Consider the following 23,927-nt stretch of genomic DNA (forward strand, 5'->3'; position numbering starts at 1 on the left):
AAGATCACAGATAGATGACTTAAAACTCAAGAGTTTGAAAAAACCAGAAGAAACCAATCACAAACCAGTATATGGCAAGAAATAATACTAATAAAAAAAACAGACAAAATTTAATGAAATAGAAACAAAGAAAAGAGTACAAAGAATCAATGAATCTAAGAGCTGGTTCTTTGAGAAAATAAAGAAGATTGACAGACACTTGTCCCAACTAACCAAAAGAAAAAAGAGAGAGGACTCAAACAAACAGAATCAGAGATGAAAAGGGAAACAATACAACAGACACCAAAGAAATTCAGAATTGTTCAAGGAAAAACTTTAAAAACCTGTACTCTACTGAGTTGGAAAATCTAAAAGAAATGGACAAAATTCTGGATTCATCCAAGCCTGAAAGTTAAAGTAAGAAGAGATCTGCAACCTTAATAGACAAATAACAAATAAGATATTTCATGACAAAACCATATTTAAACAATACCTATCCACAATTCAGCCCTACAGAAAATACTAGAAGGAAAATCCCAACCCAAGGAAATTAACAGCACTCATGAAAACACAGGCAATAGATAGTCTCACACCTGCAAATCCCCAAAACAGAAACAAACACAAATAGGAATGAACAATCACTGGTCATTAATATCTCTTAATATCAATGGATTCAATCCACCTATAAAAGAGGCTAGCAGAGTGGGCATGAAAACAGGATCCATCCTTCTGCTACATACAAGAAACACACCTCAACTTCAAAGACAGACATTACCTCAGAGTAATAGGTTGAAAAAAGATTTTCCAATCAAATGGACCTAAGAAACAAGCTGATGTAGCTATCCTAATAGCTAACAAAATAGACTTTAAACTAAAATTAATCGAAAGAAATGAAGAAGGATATTTCATATTCATCACAGGAAAAATACATCAAGATGAAGTCTTAATTCTGAACATTTATGCCCCAAATACAAGGGCACTCACATGTGTAGAAGAAACATTACTAAAGCTTAAATCGCACATCCAGCCTGCACAGTAATAGTGGGAGACTTCAACACCCCATTCTCACCAATGGACAGTACTGCCAGACAGAAACTTAACAGAGAAATAAGGGATCTAACAAATGTTTTGACTCAAGAGGACTTCATAGATATCTATAGAACATTTCCCTCAAACACAAAAGAATATATACCTTCTTCTCAGCACCTAATGGAACTTTCTCTAAAATTGACCACATACTCAGTTACAAAGCAAATCTCAACAGATTTAAAAAAATGGAATAAACCCCTGTATCTTATCAGATCATCATGGCTTAAAGTTAGAATTTAACAACACAAATTACAGAAAGCATACAAACTCATGGAAACTAAGCAATGCTCAACTGAATCATCAATGAGTCAAGGAAGAAATAAAGAAAGAAGTTAAAGACTTCCTAGAATTCAATGAAAATGAATACACAATATACCCAAACTTATGGGACCCTATGAAAGCAGTGCTAAGAGGAAAAATTCATAGCACTAATTTCCCACATAAAAAAATTTGGAGGAATCTCACACTAGCAAAATAACAGCACATCTGAAAAATAGAACACAAAGAAGCAAACTCACCCAGGAGGGTTAGATGACAGGAAATAATAAATCAGAAACAAAGAGAACAATACAAAGAATCAATGAAACAAAGAATTGGTTCTTTGAGAAAAACAACAAGATGGGCAAACTCTCATGCTAACTAACCAAAAGGCAGAGATTACCTAATTAACAAAATCAGAAATTATAAGGGGGATATAACAACAGACATTGAGGAAATCCGGAGAATCATTTGATCATACTTTGAAAACCTATACTCCATAAAATTGAAAAATCTAAAAGAAATGGACAATTTTCTGGATAGATGTCACATACCCAAATTGAATCAAGACCAGATAAACAATTTAAATAGACCCATAACCCCTAAGAAAATAGAAGCAGTCATTAAAAGTCTCCCAACCAAAGCAAAAACAAAAACAAAAACCCAGGGCCAGGTGATTTCAGTGCAGAATTCTACCACAATTTCAAAGAGCCAATGTCAATACTCCTCAAATTGTTCCACACAATAGAAACAGAAGGAACACTGTCAAACTCCTTTTATGAGGCTACAGTTACCCTGATACCCAAACCTCACAAAAAAGCAAGTAAGAAAGAGAATTACAGACCAATCTCTCTCATGCAAAAATACTCCATAAAATACTAGCAAACTGAATCAAAAAGCACATAAAAAAATCATCTATCATGATTATGTAGGATTCATCCCCAGAGATGCAGGAATGGTTCAACAAATGAAAATCTGTTAATGTAATCCACCATATAAACAAACTGAAAGAAAAAAATCACACAATCATCTCAGTAGATGCTGCAAAAACCTTTGACAAAATCTAATACCCCTTCATGATAAAGGTCTTGGAGAGATTAGGGATACAAGGTACATAGGTAAACTTAATTAATGGTAATATACAGCAAGCCAACAGCCAACATCAAACTAAATGGTGAGAAACTCAAAGCAATTCCACTAAAATAAGGAACAAGACAAGGCTGTCCACTCTCTCCATATCTATTCAATATAGTACTTAAAGTTCTAGTTAGAGCAATAAGATAAGAAAAGGAGATCAAGGAGATACAAATTGGAAAGGAAGAAGTCAAACTTTTGCTATTTACAGATGATACGATATTATACACAAGTGACTCCAAAAATTCTACCAGGGAACTCCTACAGTTGACAATCACCTTCAGTAATATGGTAGGATACAAGATTAACTAAATAAATGAACTGAGAAAGAAATCAGAGAAACAATACCCATTACAATAGTCAAAATAACATCAAATATCTTGGAGTAACTCTAACCAAACAACTGAAAGACCTGTATGACAAGAACTTTAAGTCTTTGAAGAAAGAAATTGAAGAAGGTATCAGAAAATGGAACAATCTCCCATGCTCTTGGAGAGGTAGGATCAACATAGTAAAAATGGCAGTCTTTCCAAAGCAATTTACAGATTTAGTGCAATCCTCATCAAAATCCCAACACAATTCTTCAGACCTTGAAAAACATAATACTCAGCTTCATATGAAAAAACAAAACAACAACAACAATAACAACAAAACCCAGGAGTGTCAAAACAATACTGCAAAATAAAGGAACTTCTAGAAGCATCACCATCCTCAACTTCAAGCTCTACTGTAGGGCTATAGTAATAAAAACAGCTTGGTACTAGCATAAAAACAGACTTGTGGATCAATAGAATTGAATCAAAGACCCTGACATAAATCCAAACACCTATGAACACCTGATTTTTGACAAAGAAGCCAAAAGTGTACAATAGAAAAAAAAGCATCTCCAACAAATAGTGCTGGCATAACTAGGTGTTGACATGTAGAAGAGTACATATAGTACATATACCTGTCACCTTGTATAAACCTCATGTCTAAGTGGATCAAAGACCTCAACACAAATCTAGTTACACTGAACCTATAGAAGAGAAAGTGGGAAGTAGTCTTGAATGCATTGGCACAGGGAACTACTTCCTAAATATAACACCAGTAGCACAGACACTGAGAGCAAAAATTAATAAATGGGACCTCCTGAAACTGAGAAGCTTCTGTAAGGCAAAGGACATGGTCAATAAGACAAAACTGCAGCCTACAGAATGGGAAAAGATCTTCACTAACCCCACATCTAACAGAGGGCTGATCTCTAAAATATATAAAGAACTCAAGAAATTAGACATCAAAATACCAAATAATCCAATTAAAGAATGGGGTACACATCCAAACAGAATTCTCAACAGAAGAATTTCAAATGGCCAAAGAACATTTAAGGTATGGCTCAACATCTTAAGTCATCAGAGAAATGCAAGTCAAAACAACTCTGATATACTGTCTTACACATGTCAGAATGGCTAAGATCAAAAACACTGATGACAACTTATATTGGAGAGTTTGTGGAGTAAGGGGAACACTCTTCCACTACTGGTGGGAGTGCAAACTTGTATAGCCAATGTGGAAATCAGTATGTTGGTTTCTCAGAAAATCAATCTACCTCAAGATCCAGTAATACCACTCTTAGGCATATACCCAAGGAATGCTCAAGCATACCACAAAGACATTTCCTTAACTATGTTCATAGCAGCATTATTCATAATAGCCAGAACCTAGAAACAATCTAGATGCCTTTCAACTGAAGAATGGATAAAGAAAATGTGGTACATTCACACAATAGAACATTACTTAGCGGTCAAAAGCAATGACATCATGAAAAATCATCCTGAGTGAGGTAACCCAGACCCAGAAAGACAAAAATGGTATGTACTCATTCATAAATGGATATTAGATGTGAAGCAAAGGATAACCAGGCTACAATCTACAACCCCAGAGAACCTAGGTAACAAGGAGGACCCTAAGAGAGACATGCATGTATCACCCTGGGAGGGGGAAATAGAAAAGGTCTCTTCAATTAACTTGGAGCAGGGGAAGAAGGGAAGGGATTGGGGATGAGAACATAAGGGAACTGAATGGTTGAGTAGGAGGAAGGATGGAGAGGGAGAGCAATGAGAGAGATATCTTGATAGACGTAGACATTATAGGGTTGGGGAGAAACCTGGTGCTAGGGAAATTCCCAGGAATCCACAAGGTGTTCCCCAGGACTCCTAGCAATAGTGGAGAGGGTACCTGAACTGGCCTTCCCCTGTAATCAGATTGGTGAATACTTTGTCATTATAGAGCCTTCATCCAATGAGTGATGGAAGCACAGGCAGAGATCCACAGCTTGGCACTGGGCTGAGCTCTTGGAGTCCAGTTGAAGAGAGGAAGTGGGGATTGTATGAGCAGGCCAGGTAAAGGACATGATGGGGAAACCCACAGAGGCAGATGACCCGAGCTAGTGGGAGTTCACAGACTCTGGACTGACAGCTAGGGAGCCTGCATGGGACCTAACTAGGCCCTCTGAATGTTGGCGACAGTTGTGTGGCTTGGTCTGTTTGTGAGGCCCCTGGCAGTGGGACCAGGATTTATTCCTGGTGCATGAACTGGCCTATGGTGGGATATCTTTCTCAGCTATGATAGAGAGGGAAGGGGCTTGGTCCAGCCTCAACTTGATGTGTCAAACTTAGTTGACGCCCCACAGGAGTGGATGGGGGTTTGGATGGGATGGAGTTGAGAGGGAGAGAGAGAAGGTAGGCAAGGGAAACTGTAGTTGGTATGTAAAATGAAAAATTAAAATAAAAAAGAAATGCAAAAAACTACAGTTAAAAACAAACACACAAACAAAAACCATCCCCACAGAAACAGAAGCACTTCCAAACTCCTTCTATGAAGCCAGTATAACTCTAATAACAAAAGCAGATAGATACACACACACAAGCACACAAATACACAATAAACAAACAAAAATCTCTCAAATACTACATGCTAATTTCCTTGATAAACATCAATGAAAAATCTTTAATAAAATACTTGTAAACTGAATACAATCATATATAAAAGGCTATCCACCATGACCAAGTTGGTTTTATACTGAGATTCAGGGGTGGTTCAACAAAAACATATGTAGTGATTTGAAAGAAAATGGTCCCCATAGAGAGTGGTACAATTAGGAAGTGTGGCTTTGTTGGAGTAGGCGTGGACTTGTGGAGGAAGAGTGTCACTGTGGAGCTAGGCTTTGAACTCTCCTTCCTCGATGCTCAAGCTATGTCCATGTGGACAAAGACTCCTTATATTGCAGGCAGATCAAGATGTAGACACTCAGCTCCTTCTTCTCCAGCACCATGTCAGACTGCACACTGCCATGTCCCACCATGATGATAATGGACTAATCTTCTGAAACTGTAATCCAGCCTCGATTAAATGTTTTGCTTAATAAGAGTTGCAGTGGTTATGGTATCTCTTCACAGCGATAGAAACCCTAATGCACTATATAAACTAATGAAGATAATAAACCATATAAAGGGACTAAAGAAAAATTACATGATTATCTCAGTAGATGCAAAAAAAGCCTTTGACAAACCCAAAATTCCTTTATGAGAAAAGTTGTAGAGAGAATAGGGTCAGGGGACCCATACCTCAACATAGTGAATGTTCTTTATAACAAACACACAACCAACATTTTCTAAATGGAGAAAGACCTCAAATTAATCCAGTTAAAATTATGAATGAGACAGAGATGTTCATTATTCCTACACCCTTTCTTCCTTTAAAATTCTTTTTCTAAAAATATTTTTATTTTATAATTAATTTAATTTTACATATCAGCCACAGATTCCCCTGTCCTCCCTCCTCCCACCCCTCAGCCTCCCCCCCTAATCCACTCCCCATTCCCACCTCCTCCAAGGCAAGGTCTCCTCTGGGGAGTCAGCCCAGCCTGGTAGACTCAGTTGAGACAGGTCCAGTCCCCTCCTCCCTACACCAAAGCTAAGCAAAGTGTCTCAGCATAGGCCATAGGTTCCATCTTATGTTATTTTTTATTCTATGTGTATGGGTGTTTTGCCTGGATGCATGTATGTACACCACATATGTGCAGTGCCTTCAAGGTTAGAAGAGGGTGTCAGATCCACTGGAACTGGATTTAAAGAAAGTTGTGAGCTGCCATGTGGGTTCTGGGAATTGAACCCAGGTCTTCTGGAAGAACAGCTGGTGCTCTCAAATGCTGAGCCACCTCTCCGTCACCCCTCCCCCACTCCTTTTCAATATAGTGCTCAAAGCAGTAGCTGGAGCAATAAGACAAGAGAAGGAAATTAAATGGATACAAATGGGAAAAGAAGTCAGATTATTTCTACATATACATGATATGACATTATACGTAAGAGATCCCAAACAGTCCACCAGAAGAATTTCTTAAATGATCACCAATTGTACCAAGGTGGCAGGATAAAAAAAAATTGACTTAACAAAAATCAGTAACATTTTTATACACCACCACCAAATACAATGAGAAAGAGACCACGGACACTTTCCCACATAAATGGCATCAAAGAAATTAAAATTTAGGAATAAGTCTAACTAAGAGGTGAAAGACTCCTTCATTTAAAACTTCAAATCCTTGAATAAAGAATTGAGGAAGACACAAGAAAATGGAAAGAACTCCCATGCTTGTAGATTGGCAGAATATTGTGAAAAATGATCATTTTGCCAAAAGCAACTTACAGATTTAATGCAATCCCAATCAAAATGCCTACAACATCTGTTAAACATTTTTCCTTTTTAAGAAAGATTATTTTATTTCATGTGTAGGAGTATTTTGTCTGCATGTATGTATATGTACCATGTTTGTGCCAGGAGCCCAGGAGGTCACAAGAGAACAATGATTCTGAAACTTAAGTTACAGATGATTCTGAGTCACTGTGTGGGTGCTGGGAACTAAACCTGGGTCCTCAGCAACAATAAGAAGTGCTGTTAACTACAGAGCAATTTCTCTAGTTTCTGCACCCACCACATTTTTGCTCCTGTATTTGCTCTTGTTTATTCAATAGAGTCTCTCTCTCTATGTCACTGGCTGTCAAGAAAGTCACTATGTAGAATAGGCTGGCATTGAACTCTTGGAGATCTGCCTCCTGAGTACTGGGATTACACACATGTGTCACCATGCCCTCTTCACCACAACACTCTTCACAGAACTAGAAAAAAAATCCTAAAATTCATATAGAGTCTCAAAAACCCTAGACAGCCAGAAGAATCCTGAGCAAAACAATGCTGGAGGGATTACCATTCCAGGTTTCAAGATTTATTACAGACCTATAAATAAAATCACAAATTTGGCAGGTAAATGGATATAACTAGAAAATATTCTATTAAGTATGGTTACCCAGACCTAGGAAGACACACTGATGTTCTCTCTCACTTGTGGTTCCTAGCTCCAAATCTTCAGATGTTATTACATAACCTGGAGTCACTGCAGAAACCAGGGAAGAGAAAAGGAACCATGGGGTGGGAAGGAGCTCTAGAGAGGGGAATAGAATGATACAGGTTCTGTGAAGGGGGAAACTGGAAAAATGAAGTGGAGGGCTTTAATTGGGGACAATATAGAAATATATAGAAGGAGGACAATATAGAAATAGAAGGAACCATGGGGTGGGAAGGAGCTCTAGAGAGGGGAATAGAATGATACAGGTTCTGTGAAGGGGGAAATTGGAAAAATGAAGTGGAGGGCTTTAACTGGGGAGAGGGAAGGAGGACAAAATAGAAATAGAAGGAGGGATAAACAACATGAAGGATGTTATTTAGGGAGTCACATTGTTTCATATGTACTTAAATTACATATAGTACTTCTAAGTGCATGTGCATACACACATATGTACACACATACGCACAAACACATTAATGAAGATATTCCATTTGGGATGACATTGCTTCCACAAAAGCCATAGACTGTCTAACATAAACTCTAGAAACAGGTATGAGAAGCCTTCTTTTGAGTTGTTAGTCTAGGGAGTAGAAGAAACTAGCTGAAGCTGAGACAGGAGCCTACCCTCTTCTTGGGGTCCAGCCCAAGAAATAAACCTTGGAGCTTCAGGACCTGCATAATCTCTGAGATTTTCAGTTCCCACTCGTGTTTTGAGCTGAATTCTGAATGCCAGTTACACTAGGCTCACTGCTGACCCCATGGGTTCCAGACTCCCCTTGTGTCAAATTCAGTTTCAGCACTGCAGAGCCCAGAGGGATCATTTCCAGCCTGTGACTCTTAGCACTCCACCATGGCCCCTCTGCCTTTCCACTTAAGTCCCCTATTCCTGGTCCCATACAGGTGGAGGCTCACCTGTGAAGAAACATCACCTATGTGGACTTGAAGTCCCACCCACAGCCCTCAGCTCAGCTTGTCTTTGCTTCTGAATCCAGACTCCTCAGGTTCCAATTTAAAAAGTTTCCCCTTGAAGATCTTTAAGTGTCTCCAAGTCTCATGGTCTGAGCTCATGGTCCAAGGGTTCTGGCCAGCTAAGGGACCATATAGTGGGTTTGTCTGTGGATCTGGGAAATGAAGAAGAATGTGCAATGGGAAGGATACAGAGATTGCGTTTGTCATAGAGGCAGCTATAGAAGCCAAACAAGCAAGAGTGTGGTCCTTCCTGCTCACACTCATACCCTTCTCTATAGTCTCATGGGGAGAAAGACACTGTCACAAGTGCTGCTGGGAAATGGTCCTGCTCTGGAACCATGAAGTCCACACAGCTGTCCTGGTTCTACACTATTCCTCTGTGTGAGTCTCTATTCCTTTCTGAGCCTCAGCTCCCTCAGGTGGGGCTCTGCGTTTCTGTCCCACAGGGTTCCGAAGTATAATAAGAGCATCAGCAATCACATGGGCTTGTATTTATAATTACTGAGCATTTATTGATTATTAGATTGTTTAATATTCAATGTGGATTATTACTTTATTTGCACAGTCCAGGGAGACAACTGTTTACCTTCCCATTTCCCAGATGGAGACATCGAGGAGGGCTGTAGTCTGCCTCTGCCCAGCTCCAAGTCTGGGCTTATAACTTCAATGTCACCAAGTACTTCTCTTGGGAGCTGGCTTGATCCCTGTGTCAGCCTCCTCAGAGCCCCCTTTGAATGCCTGCCTCTCCCCACTACAGCTTCTGACTGCTTTTCCCTGGGGGCTATGAGGACCACATGAGAGCCTGAAATGCATAGGTGTACAAAACTGTGTGTGGCTTAGCATTCGGTTACAGCTTTTCTGAAAGCCTTCCTGTTCCAGCCTCTCCTGGGACCTGTGAACTCTTTTGACAGGTTAGCCTGCCCAGGAAACCTGTCAGGAGGGCTCAGTGGTAATGAAGGGGTCACTGTAGTGGTGGGTTGGGGTCTTTGGTGTACTTACTTTGCATTAAGTCCTTCTCTGACAGAGAAAAGGGCTGCTGCATCTCCAGGTCTGTTTGCAGGTGTAGTGGGAGGGGTCCAAGACCTTTTGACCCTTATGCTGAGCTTCCTCTTTGGCACTAGCCTCTTGGGACTGAGCTGCTCCTATGTTGATAGGGCTCCTGGATCATGCCTGGCTGTGTAGCGCTTGTCCATACATCTTCATATTTCCCTTCTCTTGTTGCTCCAAGCAGGAGGCCAGTGGATCCTTGTCTCTGTCAGCCATTTACGTGCTGGGAAAAGGTGTTTGATTGGAACAATCTGATGGAGGAGAGCTGGAAATAAAAGAAAGAGTAGAGTAGCCTTTACTGGGACAATTGTCCTCTGGTCAGGACACCTGAAGGACTCCAGGGTCTCCTGGGGATGGAGACTGTGTGTCCAGGTGCAGGACTTGGGCTTTGTAGGGCAGAAGAGGGAACTCTGGGAGGAAGGTTTTTATCAGTGGATGTGTTCTCTGTAGTTTCATGAATGATGTCTGTGGGTGTTCTCCTTACTGAGTTGACTTTCCTGTCAGGCAGGTGTGCTTATCATTATGTTGAGTCAGGAGTTCTTAGTTGTCTAAGGTTTCTTCTTTAGGTTATTAAGATCTGATCCCGAGGACAGATAAAAAGAAGGGGAGGTGTATTCTCTTACTGGCTCTTTCCTGTGAGAGGAGGAGAATGGAGGTGGTGGTAGGGTCTCTCCCTAGGATTTAAGGGGGTGTAGGTTGTGGAGTGACTTCAGGTAACAGGAAAAGAATTTTAAATTGATCTGCTGAAGTGGAGACACATGGCAAAGTGTGGGGAGCCAGAAAGACCCAAGACTTTCCCAGAGGTTCTGATGAACAGACAAAAGGACATTAGTTCTGTCTTTGTCTAGAGGTGGACCTAGCAAGGGTGGCCTGATGTTGGAGCCAGTGACTCAGAGGATGTTGTGCCTTCCGGGGACCTGACTTTCCCCCCTGGGCTGTGGTTATGAGTCCTAAGACAGCTGTATCTGAGACATCCTGGATTCTTTCTGCTAACATTGTCTGACTTAGATCTCTTTTGACCTTGGCCACTTTCCCCTGCAAATAGTTGATATGATGTTGTACTTTTAAATAAATTTGCATGGCATAAGTCATCAGCTTAGGCAACACCTACTGGCCCCAGCTGCTACTTTTGTCTTCTTTGTTTCTCATCCTCAGGCTTCCCACAAAACCCCTCACCACTGGAGTCCCTTATTCCTGCAGCTTCAGGTCAGACAGGAGAGAGGAGGGTGCAGGACAGACTATGACAGGAACAGGCACATGAAGCACACAGGGGAATCCAGCCACCTCCCTCCCACCAGCGCTGGCCTGCAGACTTTCCAAGCAGGGCTGGAGCCTGGGCCCTGGCTCTCAGGACGGGACACCCATGTCTGCCACAGTATGCCTTAGTGCAGTCAGGCCAGGACTTCCTTCCCACAACTCAAATGGTTTGGTGGACTCCATTGATCCCACTACTCACCCTGCTCTTCTATGGGGCTCACTGATGTGTGTCCCAGGCCAAGGTTCTTCAGTAAGTCAATGTATTTTGAAAGTGAAAGAGACTCTGGCTCCTCCAGGAAGCCAGACGTCAGAGAGCCTGCGCAGTTGCTCTTCCTCTGAGCTGTGAGAGTGGAGTTTCAACATTGTTCAGCTCATTTCCTCTTATGAAATCTCTGCAGACGCCTGGGCTGGAGGAGTCGGGCTTGAGAGCTTCATCCAGGCCTGCAGAGGCCCTGCCTCCTGAGTGCAGGACTCATGTCTGAGCCTCGATTCACTCATCTACTATTGTGGGTCTCCCAGGTTTGCCAACAGGTCCCAGTTCAGCAAAAGCTCCTGGATCTCCCCAGGTTTGTGCTCTGGATCTCTGCACTCACTCTCCTCCTTGTAGCCTGCTCAGGGCACAGACTTTTCATTTCAGGAAATAGCTCTCAGGCCCCAAACCCTGGGTCTTTCTCACTCCTGGACTCTCCTTAATCTCAAATCTGGTATTTGATTTCCATGAACATCATCTTTTTTCTGCAAGTGTGTGGTGTGTGTGTGTGACCTGAGAGCTTATGGATTTGGGTAGTCTAAGTAGTCATCCAGCTGGGGGTACTCTCTGTTTCCTCCCCCTGAGCTCTGGGATGACAAGCCTGTAGCCATCCCAGCATGCATTTGTGAGGATGCTGTGATCAGACAAACGTCCTTATGCTGGCATAGCAGGTGCTCTATCCAGTGATCCATCTCCCCAGCCCTGACCCTGGCTTTTGAACAGATCTGTAATCTGACTCTTCACTGTGCCCAAGGAGACCGCTGGTCCAGCCAGCATCTTGGGTCTGCGCTCCAGCTTCCTAACTCTCCTGCTGATGCTTCATGGTCTTCTTGTAACTCAGTCTTAGAGCCAGAATTACAATCTAATATGTAAACTAGTTTAAGTCACCTCTTAGTCAAACCTTCCTATCCTTTCCATCTCACGGTGAGGGAAACACTGGTTCCTCTCAGTGGTCCCGAGCTCTACATGACCCTCTCCATCCCACCCTGCCCTTTTCTGACATTAGATCCCACTTCATGCTCCTCACTCACTCAGCTGTGGGTTATCTATCTGCTCTGCCTTTCTATTCCTTGAACACACCAGGAACTTGCTCACCTCAGGACCTTTGCACTGGCTTCTCCATTCTTTTGGAATGATTTTCCACTAGTAAGAAGATTGCTTCCTGCTTTCTGAAGCAGCACTGTCCTTCCAGGATTACCCTCCTTTATTCTTCTGCTTGACACTTGTTGCCACCCAACAGCACAGACTTGCTTTCTTTCTGTCACTTCTACCTACAAAGAGGATGGAAACTCTTAGAAGAGAGGACTTAGCTTCTTTGTTGATTGTCCTCTGGGCTTAAGTTAGTGTCTGACCCACAATATCAGCACAGAGGTGCTTACAGTCTCTGAGTGGTGGTTATTTCTTTAGTATTAACATTTATTTGTGTTTGCGTGTGGTATATGTATATGCATGTGTATGTGTGGTGTTTGCTTATGGTGTATGTATGTGTATATATGTGCATGTCTGGGTGTGCACATGCCATGGATTATATGTTCAAATTATAGAACAACATTGGGAGTCTGTTCTCTCTACCATATATAACTCTGTCATCCAGTTCCAGAGATCAGGCTTGGTGGCAGTTGCCTGTTGTGTGAATCTCTTCCTGGAAAACATGATTGATACAGGAGGGCCATGCCCATCATGGGTGGTGCCACCCCCAGGGCAAGTTGTCCTAGGCTACGTGAGAAAGCAGGCTAAGCAAGCTCCGGAGAACAAGCCAGTAAGCAGCATTCCTCTGTGGTCTCTGCTGCAATGTTCTAGCAAACATTTTTCTTATATAATGTATTTTGATCATTTAGACCACTACAACTCCCACCCACAATAATTAAGGATTCCTCTTTCTCCATATCCTCAGCAACATTTGTCTTTTTTTTTTTTTTTATGAATAGTCGTGTTCGCTGTGCTGAGACCCTGTGGTGGTTTGAGTGAGAATCTCCTCCATAAACTCATATATTTGAATGTTTGTCCTCAGTTTGTGCAGCTATTTGGAAAGGATTTGAAGTGTATCCTTGTTGGAGAAGGTGTGTCACTTGGGGTGGTCTTTGAGGATTCAAAAGCCCACACAGGTCCCAGTTCTCCCTCTTTCTGTATGCCACTCAGGGAATAGGATGTCAGCTCTCAGCTACTCCTTCAGTACCATGCCTGCCTGCTTGCTGCCATGCTCCTAGCCATGATGGTCATGGACTCCATCCATGAGTTCCAAATGACATCTTTTAATTTCACGTGGTCCCATTTGTCCATTTGTCCCATCTTCTTGATGACTAGAGTCCTCTTCAGAGAGGCCTTAGCTCTGCCTGCATCAGGAAGTGTTCTTCCCACTTTTCTTCTAGGAATTCCAGGGTTTCAAGTCTTGTATTAATGTCTTTTGTGCATTTGGAGTTGAGTGCTCCTCAGGGTGAGAGAAGCGGATCGTTCTTCTGCATGCAGTTATTCAATTTATCGAACCATTTGTTAGCAAGGCTTTCTCTTTGCCAATGAATACATACTTTTGTCACCAATGAGTGCTTTTTTTGCTTGTCATTTTACTTTAGAACAACAACAGCAACAAAACCTTATTTTATCATTTAAAACATTTTCCATCCAAAACATACTTATTGAAAAAATTGTTTCAAGTCAGAACTTACTTGATAAGTTATTCAAGAAATGCATGAGAATAATTTCAAACTGTCTTACTATAGGATGAAAACACAGCCAGGATAGGTGATTAATTTACCATTAAACATCATGGTCAGATTTATAAATCTTAGTCTGTTTTGATAATGCTAGCTTGTTACATGTTCTTTGTAGAAACATTTCTAACTTCTCTTGAAATATTTAGACTTAGACAAGAAAAGAAACAACAATTAAATTTCTTGAGTTTAAATAATCTGATATGTTTTAAATAACACTTGGTTATATACATTTCCACACTTAGTCTGTATCTGTATTTAGTGTGTAGCCTCATTTGTGTATGCTCAAATATTTGTTGACCAACTCTTTTACAACTTTTCTGGGGAGAAGTAAAATTAACATTTGCTTCTAACTTCTGATCTTTCCACAACACAAAGACTGACTCATTAAGCTCATCTTAATGAGTAGAAATGCACTTATTAGAGATCACTCATGGAGTAATGGAAGACCACAGGCATTTTCATGCCCCTTCCACCCCTATTGCCCCACACTCTGTCACCAAACTCACATTTCCTTTGGCTCTGTCTGCCCCAGAATTAATGTAAACTTTGGTTTCTACCGCCACCTAGTGTTAGCACAGCAGAGGTGACCCCAGGCTCACAGTTTTATGTGTTCATGTATAGTCTGCCTTTGCCCTTACCAGGTGTTCTGCTGTTTGAACCAACACTGTCCGTCTTGATTAGCTTGTTTCCTGTAGTGTGGCATGTTGGATAGCTACATTCATGCTTGCTGCAAGACGGAGATGAGGATTCAGAGGTCTGGGTCATTCACCAGCTAATAATACACAGCCCAGACCAAGCAAGGCTGCCACACCTTGAAGTAACACTGTACACGTGTTAAAGTAAAACACACTTCCTGCAGGGCCATAGTGGCTAACACCACACAAACCTGTGGCAGCTCCTGCCACTAGACTTTATGAAAAGTGTATAGGATCAAGAGCTCACGCTTTGATGAAGAGTGATAAAGAAATTGTTGGTACACTCTAGGATTTGATGACCTTGTATTAATATGGCATTGGATGATATCACAGTTTGAAATAACATCAGAAGGAAGAAGGATGTAAAATTAGATCAGATTTTACTAAATGGAAATAATGTAACAGTGCTGCTTCCTAGAGAAGGGCCTGAAGTAACAATGCATTTCCTTGAGTTATGTTAGATTCTGGTTTTTTTTTCCCTGAAAACTTTAATGTTTATATTGTATAAAGCAAAGTTTTTGTTAAAGGGAAATACTTTGAATATATATGTCCATTTTCTAAGCTAATCATGGTTATTTTGGAAAACGAACAGCTTTTTTAAGACTTAAAAAAATAAAGATGTTTATGATTTAAAAAATTGAGTTGTCTAGAGCCAAGTATTTTGTTTTTCAATTTTGTAATGTTTCTATTGCAAGACAGAAAATATTAAATAAAAATTTCTAACATTGTAGGGAAGGATCAGGCTGGAAAACAGCCACCCCCTACTCTCCCGGCACAGAAGTAGGTTCCCTCTGCTCTCCGTTGTGACTATTGTTATTAGGTCACACTGACAAACATATTTATTGACAGCTAAACCTTGACACAAAACAGTCTTTATTAATGGGCATTTACAGAAAAAGAAAGAAGGAAAAGAAAGAGAGAAAAGAAAGAAAGTAGGTTGGTGCCCCCAGCAGACAGCCACTGAAGCAGATAATTGCCATTTTACAACATAATGTCAAATAAGTTTCTCTTATGCAAGCTATTGACTTTACGACATTTAAAAATTATGAGCCCTTAATCATCTTAAAGTTCAATTTTTAGAAGTTTTGTCATTTTAATTATGTTTAATTTTTATTAACACAAAAGGTATAAACTTGTCAATAAAATTTTTTTGTTTTTATTGTGTAAAGTATATTTCTCCCTGGGCTGGAGAGATGGTTCAGAGGTTAAGAGCACTGGATGCTCTTGCAGAGGTCCTGAGTTCAATTCCCAGCAACCATGTGGTGGTTCACAGCCATCTATAATGGGATCTGGTGCCCTCTTCTGGCATGCAGGCGTATGTGCAGACAGAGCACTGTATACATAGTAAAGTAACGCTTTTAAAAAAGTGTCTTTCTGCCGGGCGGTGGTGGCGCACGCCTTTAATCCCAGCACTCGGGAGGCAGAGCCAGGCGGATCTCTGTGAGTTCGAGGCCAGCCTGGGCTACCAAGTGAGTTCCAGGAAAGGCGCAAAGCTACACAGAGAAACCCTGTCTCGAAAAAACCAAAAAAAAAAAAAAAAAAAAAAAAAAAAAAAAAAAAAAGTGTCTTTCTCTCAAACCACTGGCTCTTGTTGGGTAAAAGTGTCCTTTAAAGCCTCCATTTCTAAATACTTATTGTCCCTTTCAGAATTATTAAAGGATCTGAAAGTTACTGCAGGTTCAGGAGTCTCTTGGTGACACCACACTGTGTTTGTAAAATGACAACAGCTGTGCAGGCTGCACAGACCGCGTCTCGAGACACTCAGCACAGAAAAGGCATCGTAACATTTCTGGGAAGGAAAATTAATACTGAGATATTCTATTTTCTAACTACTTTCCCTGCAAATGTGCCAGTATCTGAGTGAAGCAACAAAACCCTTGGCCACTGTTCAGGTGACATGTCCCCAGGAGGAGTCAAGTTCAAAACTTGGTTATGCAGAGTGTGTCAGTCTGCCGGACACAGAGTCTGTCCTGTCATGGCTTGTTTCTCAGAGCATCCTTACCACATCAGTAAGGAGGCATGGGTTACCTAGAGCACTCAGTGACCTTGCATTGCAGGAAGCAGCCAGAAAAAAGTGACGTGAACTTGTTTTTATACACCAATAATTCATGAAATTTAATAGACCTAAATATATTTCCTTTTTATGGATTTTAAGTAGCTCAGTATTAAATTAATATTTAGCAACTGACATTTTAGCATTTCCTCTTGTTTACAAATAAACTCTGTGTGTTATATCTGTCGTGTACATTTAAGAACCTTGACTTCACTTGTAATTGCAGAAACTTGATGCAAAAGGAAATCGGGTGGCCTGGGGGAAGAGACTGGCAGGCCTACCCTTGCGGCAAACACACCGCCTTTCCAGCCTTAAGTCCTATTCTGATAGGTAGGTGAGCAGTAGAGGATCCCATTTTGTCATTCTTTTATAAAAATAAAAAAAATTATTTGTGTGTCTCTGTGTGTGCATGTGTGAGCATATGTGTGTTTGAATGTGCACCTGTGTGATGTGGGTTCTGGGTGTAGAACTCTAATTCTCTGCAATAGCAGCAAGGGCTCTTAGTCACTGAACCTTCTGTTCACCCATTTTACCATTGTATATCAGTTTCTTCCTTCCTTCCTTCCTTCCTTCCTTCCTTCCTTCCTTCCTTCCTTCCTTCCTTCCTTCCTTCCTTCCTTCTTTCCTTCCTCTCCTCTCCTCCTTCTCCTCTTCTCCCTCCCTCCCTCTCTCTTTTCTTTCTTTCTTTCCTTCTCTCTCTCTCTCTCTCTCTCTCTCTCTCTCTCTCCTTCCTTCCTTTTGTGGAGACAGGGTTACCCTACGTAACAGTCCTGACTGTCCTGGAACTTGCTCTGGAGATGATGCTGGCCTCGAACTCACGGAGATCCACCTGCCTCCACCTCCTAAGTACTAGGATTAAAATCATGTGCCACCTCTGCCTGGCTGTATATCAGGTTTTAAAGCTGTGAATCATATCTCCATATGGGATGATATAACTGTGTTGGTTGCAAATTTTTGCCAAGAGCAAAAAATTTGTACATATGCAATGGCCAAACTTATTTCACAATGTGCACTGAATTGCAAGTGTTCCCGAAATATATATCATGTTGTATCATGTTACTCCTCATTCCTGTGCTTCTGAGCACACAGCCTGAGTACTTTGCACTGCATGAGCCCACACACCACACAACCCCTATGATGCTCCTCATACCTCTCGGCTCAGAGTCAAGGCTGTTGTTTGCTGCGATTAGAACATTTTCCCTGTACATACAAGATCGTCTGCTCTCATAGAAACATGATAGCTTCATTATGGATTCTAAAGATTTAAATATTTTCCTATTTTAGTACGTTAGCATGTCAGTATCAAGTTAGCATGCCTGTGCATTGTATTATGGGAGACCCACTCATCCATACACTCAGAAGTCTCATAAACATACTAAGCTAAAATTTATAAAATATACACAGAGGACGTGGTGCAGATCCACATAGGCCCTGTGCCTGCTGCTTCAGTCTCTGTTAGTTCATATGAGCCTTGCTCAGTTGATTCAGAGGGCCAGTTTTCCTGGTGTCCTCCATTCCCTCTGGCTCTTTCTATCCTTCCCCCAATCTTCTGCAGGGTTCCCCGAGCTCTTAGGAGAGAGATTTGATGGAGACACCACATTTAGAGTTCTGTGTTGCAAGGACACTCTCTGTAATGCCTGACTGTGGGTCTCTGTGTCAGTATCTGTTCTACAGGTTATAGGTTGGTTTTCATTTATTTAACAGGTAATATCCACATATAAGTGAAAACATAACATATTTATTTTTCTGGGTCTGAGTTACCTCATTCAGGATGATCTTTTTTCTAGTTCCATCGATTTGCCTATAAATTTTATGATATCATTTTTTAAATTGTTGAGTAATACTCCATTGTGTAAATGTAGCATTTTTTAAATCCATTTTTTATGTTGAGGGACATCTAGGTTGTTTCTGGTTCCTGGTTATTATGACTCAAGCTGCATTGAACATGGTTGAGCAACTTCCTTGTGGTAAGATGAAGCATCCTTTGGGCTAGACACAGGAGTGGTTATAGCTTGAGTTTGTGGCTCATCAATGTCCGACTTTCTGAAGAACTGCCACATTGATTTTCATAGTGGCTGAACAAATTTGCACTCCCACCAGAAATGGAGGAGTGTTTCCTTTATTCCACACTGGGACCGGCATGAACTGTTACTTGTGTTATTGAAATTAGTCTTTCTGACAGGTGTAAGATGGAATTTCAAAGTAGTTTTGATTTGCATTTACCTGATGGCTAAGGATGTAGAACATTCTTTAGATGTTTTTTAGCCATTGCAATTAATTCCTCTATTGAGAGTTCTCTGCTTAGATCTGTACCCCATTTTTTTAGGATTTAAAATATTTTTTAATATATTTTTTATTGATTAATTGGGAATTTCACATCATGTAACCCAATCCCATTCATTTTCCAGTCTTTCCATGTCTGCCCTTCACCCTTGTATCCTTCCCCACCCCCAAAGAAAAAAAATCCATTTGATCCTCTATCTTTTCCACCTCTCCATTACCTCTTCATTGGTCTCAGTCTCATCGGGAGCTGTGGTATGTCACACAGTATACCTTTTTGCCTAAACAGCTTTACTTGAAAGCATTCATTGCGATGAGCTTTTGGTCCAGTTCAAGGCCTCTCTGGTACAACATCAATACTGGACCCTCACTGAAATGCCTCATGGGTATCCCACTGATGCCCTGAGTCATGTAGATACTGTGGCATGGTTAGTCAGAACATGTCCCTTCACATGCTCCAGTAGGTCATAGGTGGGTAGATGTTGGATTGCTTCATCTCAATCCCTGGATGTGGGCCTGGGTAGTAGCTGAGTTGGTTAGTCTGGGCTCACTCAGGGACCTCCATCTTCAGGTGAGGGGCAGAGCCAGCTCTCCCTGAGATGCCATGGCTGCTATAGGGTGGGGTTGAGTCAGCTCTCCTGCACCCCTAACATAGGGATCAGTTCTCTGGAGCCCATGCCACTGGGGGTCAGCTCTCCCACTGTGGCTGCAGTTAAGGGGTGGAACCAGCTCTCCCAGGGCCATTGAGAGTTGAGGCCAGTTCTCCTGTGCTCAGGCCACCAGGACCAACTCTCCTGCACCCAAGCCATCCAGGGCAGCTCTCTCATGAGAGGTGGGGCCAGCTCTCCTGGGGGTGGCAAGGGGTGGAGCCAGGTCTCTGAGGACAATTGAAGGATGTGCCAGCTTTTCCTCTGGGGTGGCTAGCGAGGGGTGGGACCAGTTCTACCAGGGTTATCAAAGGGCAGGACCAGTTCAGCACTACTCTCAGACCTCAACACAGCTTCAGTTAGCAGACCAGAACTCGAGCATCCACATGGTCCCCGGTAGTAACATGGGGCATAGGCATCAACACAGACCCTGGCTGTGGTAGGACCATGGACCCCAGACATGGCCCTTGGCCTCAGCTCTGCCCAGAGGATACCATGGCCTTGGGTGGCATTGTAGGTCACTCAGATCAGTATGGCACTGGCAGCTCATTGCCCTCAAGTATTAATATGGCCTCAGGTAGTGGCCCAGACCACAGGCTTCCTCACTGCCTTTGGTGATAACATGGGCCATGGACATCAACACAGACCCTGACTGAGGCAAGGCCATGGACCCAGTCATGTCCCTCAGTGGCAGCAGGGCCTGGACATCATATGGCCTCAGATGGCTGTGTAGGCCACTCACATCAGCTTGTTCTTTACTGCCTTACCATCTTCAGTTCCACCTTTCTCCACAGTGCATGGACCACTCTGCTCATCTTTCTTTCCCGTTTCTCCACCACATATTTGCTCATCTGCCCAGGACCCGTGTGGTACCTGGGGAAGGCCTCTGGGTGCCTTCTGCCATGCCTGGACACCAACCTCTGCTGTACTCCACTTCTTAATTTGTTTATTCAATATTTTTATACCCAGTTTAAGTTCTTTATACATTTTGGATATTAGTCTCCTATGAGACACAAGTTGGGTGGGGGGCACAGGCTGTGTTCTGGCACCTGGGACCTAGAGACTAGGCTGACCAACTGAGAGAACAGTCACTCACCTCTTGGTCCAATTGGAACAGAATCTGTATCTCAGGGAGCCACAGAGGTCTCATGGATGGGTGGGCTTGGGGGATGGAGTGGGGCTTGTAGAATATAGGATGGGTCTGATGGGGGGATGGGCAGGCCTGCCTGCAAGGGTCTTGTTTATTGGCCTGCAACTGCTTGGGATGCCTTTCAATGCCAGTGTTTTGTCTGGGAGTGCTAAAGCTCCAGGCACCAGGCACCCTTGCCCCCTTGCATTACAGCTTGGGCTGCCATGCTTTGTCATGGTTACTCACAATTCACCCAGGGAAACACCAAGCTGTGCTGGCTGCACCTTCCCCACTAGAGCTGCCTACTGGCCCGTGAGAAACTGGCACTTTCATGTTTTACTAATCACAAAATGTTAGCCTATAATGTTAGTTACACTTAAGAAATGTAGAATAGTACATGACTTCATTACCTCTTCTCTGACTTCTCAATAGTTTAGCTTTTTTCCTTTGTAACCCTTTTCAAGCTATCTCCCTAGGAGATAGCAGTCACAGCTGCAGCTGCCCACTAATCAGAAAGCTGACAAGTTTATTTTGCATGTGCTATCAGAATAGCTCTGCTCTTTACTCAAGGAATACAATGTGATCCTCAGATGTAGCTTTTATAATCCTTTCATTGCCTAAAAAACTCTCCATTGAATGTGTATATAAGCTGTATAGAACAAAGAAAAAGGAGAATTGAAGCTGTAGAAAAATAAAGCACATGACCCTCAGTACGTGTGTATTATCCCCTCAGATAGGTAAGAATTATTTCTAAGTCCTGCTACTCTGAAGGCATTCTCTTTGAAACCCTGGAGCACTTCTGGGAGCTGATATCTCAGGCTACAATAAGGTATTTTATATTATTTGAGGTTATGGTGTTGTTTCCCTGATTTTTTTCCTCAGTCCAATTGTCATTAGTATATATGAGGGTTACTAATTTTTGTGAGTTAATTTTGTATCCAGCTACTTTGGTGAAAGTGTTTATCAGCTATAGGAGATGCCTGGTGGAATTTTTAGTGTGATTTATGTATAGTATCATATCTCAAAATAAAATGATATCTTGAATTCTCCTTTCTACTTTATACTTCCTTAATCTCCTTCAGTAGTCTTATTGCTCGAGCTAAGACTTCAAATACTATATTGACTAAGTATGGAGAGAGTGGATAACCTTGTCTTGTTCCTAATTTTAGTGGAATTGCTTTGAATTTTTCTCCATTTAAGTTGATGTTGGCTATGGGCTTGCTGTAAACTACCTTTATTATGATAGGGTGTGTTCCTTATATCCCTAATGTCTCCAGGACTTTTATCATGAAGGGGTGTTGGATTTTGTCAGAAGCCTTTTTTTGCATCTAATCAGATGATCTTTTTTTGTCTTTTAGTTTGTTTCTATGGTAGATTACCTTTTTTTATTTTCATATATTGAACCATGCCTACAATTCTGGAACAGAGCCTACTTGATCATCATTAATAAACTTTTTGATGTGTTCTTGAATTTGACTTGCAAGTATTTTAAACATATTTTTGCATCTATGTTCATAGGGGAAATTGGCTTGTAATTCTCTTTCTTTGTTGAGTCTTTTTGTAGTTTGGGTGTCATGATAAGTATGGCCTGATAAAATGAATTGGGGAATAATTTGAGTTGTTTGGTATTAAGTCTTCTTTGGAAGTCTGGTACAATTCTACAATAAAATCATCTGGCCCTGAGCTTTTTTGGTTGGAAGACTTTTAACAACTATCTATATTTCACCAGGGGTTATAAGTCTGTTAAAATTGCTTATCTGACTTTGATGTAACTTTGGTAAGTGGTGTGCATTGAGGAAATTATCTATTTCTCTTAGATTTTTCAATTTGGTGGAGTACTGGTTTTTAAAGTATGTCATTATGATTCTCTAGATTTCTTCGTGTCTGTTGTAATGTCTTTTTCATTTCTAATTTTATTAATTTGAGTCTCCTCTGCTTTTCAGTTAGTTTGGATAAGGGTTTGTGGATCTTGTTGATTTTCTCAAAGAACCAACTCTTTGTTTTATTGATTCTTTGTATTTTTCTCTTTGTTTCTATTTTATTGATTTCAGCATTGTGTTTGATTATTTCTTGCCATATACTACTCTTGAGTATGATTATATTATTTCTGTTCTAGAGCTTTCAGGTCTGTTGTTAAGTTGCTAGTATTAGATCTCTCTTGTATTTTTTAATATAGACACTTAGCACTATGAACTTGCCTCTTAGGACTGCTTTCATTGTGTCTCATAAGTTTGGGTATATTGTGTATTCATTTTCATTGAGTTCTAGAAAGTCTTTAATTTTTTTATTTCTCCCTTGACCAGTTTTTTATTCAGAATAAGGTTATTCAGTTTCAATGAGTTAGTAAACTTCATGTTGCTGTTGATATCCAGCTTAAATTCATGGTGGTCTGATAGGATACAGGAAGTTACTTCACTTTCTTATATCTGTTGAGACTTGCTGTGTGTCTGAATATGTAGTCAATTTTGGCAAAATTATATGAGATTTACAGAAGAAGTCAAATTCTATTGTATTAGAATGATTACAGATTTCCTGTCCTTCTCCTCAGGTCCCAGTACCCCCATCCCCATCCCCAACTCTGTAGTAGGATTTCTGCTGTGGTCTCCTTTCCCCCTCTGATCCCATTCCCTTCATATATCAAAGATTCTCTGTTCCAACCCTCCTTTCCCTAACTCATCCCAGTACCTCAGCCTCCAAACCAGTAGGCATTCATTCCCTGTGAACACACCAGCTGAGCAAGCCAGAGCAATAGGTAAGTTAACTGAAGACCTTCAACACTCCCTCCTCTCCTTCAAACCCAATCATTGAGTCTCATCACTATCTCTGCAACAGAGCACCAACTGCAGTGTTCCTTCCCCCTCTGCCCACATTCTTGTGGATCCCACATATCTTCTCTTCCCAACCCCTTCTCCCCACTTGTTGCTGTATCCCAGCCCCCAGTTCCAGCAGGGAACCCCTGATAACCCACAGGTTACTTCTGTCAAGGAAGCAGGCAGCCTGTCTATACATTTTCCTTTCTTCTTTTATTCTTCTAGATCCAGTCCAC

General features: G+C 41.4%; 1 protein-coding gene and 1 pseudogene across 1 annotated transcript in view; one reads left to right on the plus strand and one right to left on the minus strand.

Annotated features, from left to right (window-relative positions):
• Window positions 1–23,927, minus strand: part of LOC121826470 (NACHT, LRR and PYD domains-containing protein 1a-like) — a 265,206-nt gene that overhangs the window by 34,781 nt on the left and 206,498 nt on the right. The window contains exon 2 of the mRNA XM_076542818.1: window positions 9,812–10,124. Coding sequence (XP_076398933.1) covers window positions 9,812–9,854 — 43 coding nt within the window. The 5' untranslated portion in view covers window positions 9,855–10,124. The remainder of the gene's footprint in view (window positions 1–9,811; window positions 10,125–23,927) is intronic.
• Window positions 15,026–17,159, plus strand: LOC102913900 (U6 snRNA-associated Sm-like protein LSm5 pseudogene; annotated as a pseudogene).

Source organism: Peromyscus maniculatus, chromosome 8 (assembly GCF_049852395.1).
Source record: "Peromyscus maniculatus bairdii isolate BWxNUB_F1_BW_parent chromosome 8, HU_Pman_BW_mat_3.1, whole genome shotgun sequence".
In the NCBI taxonomy this organism is placed as follows: Eukaryota; Metazoa; Chordata; class Mammalia; order Rodentia; family Cricetidae; genus Peromyscus; species Peromyscus maniculatus.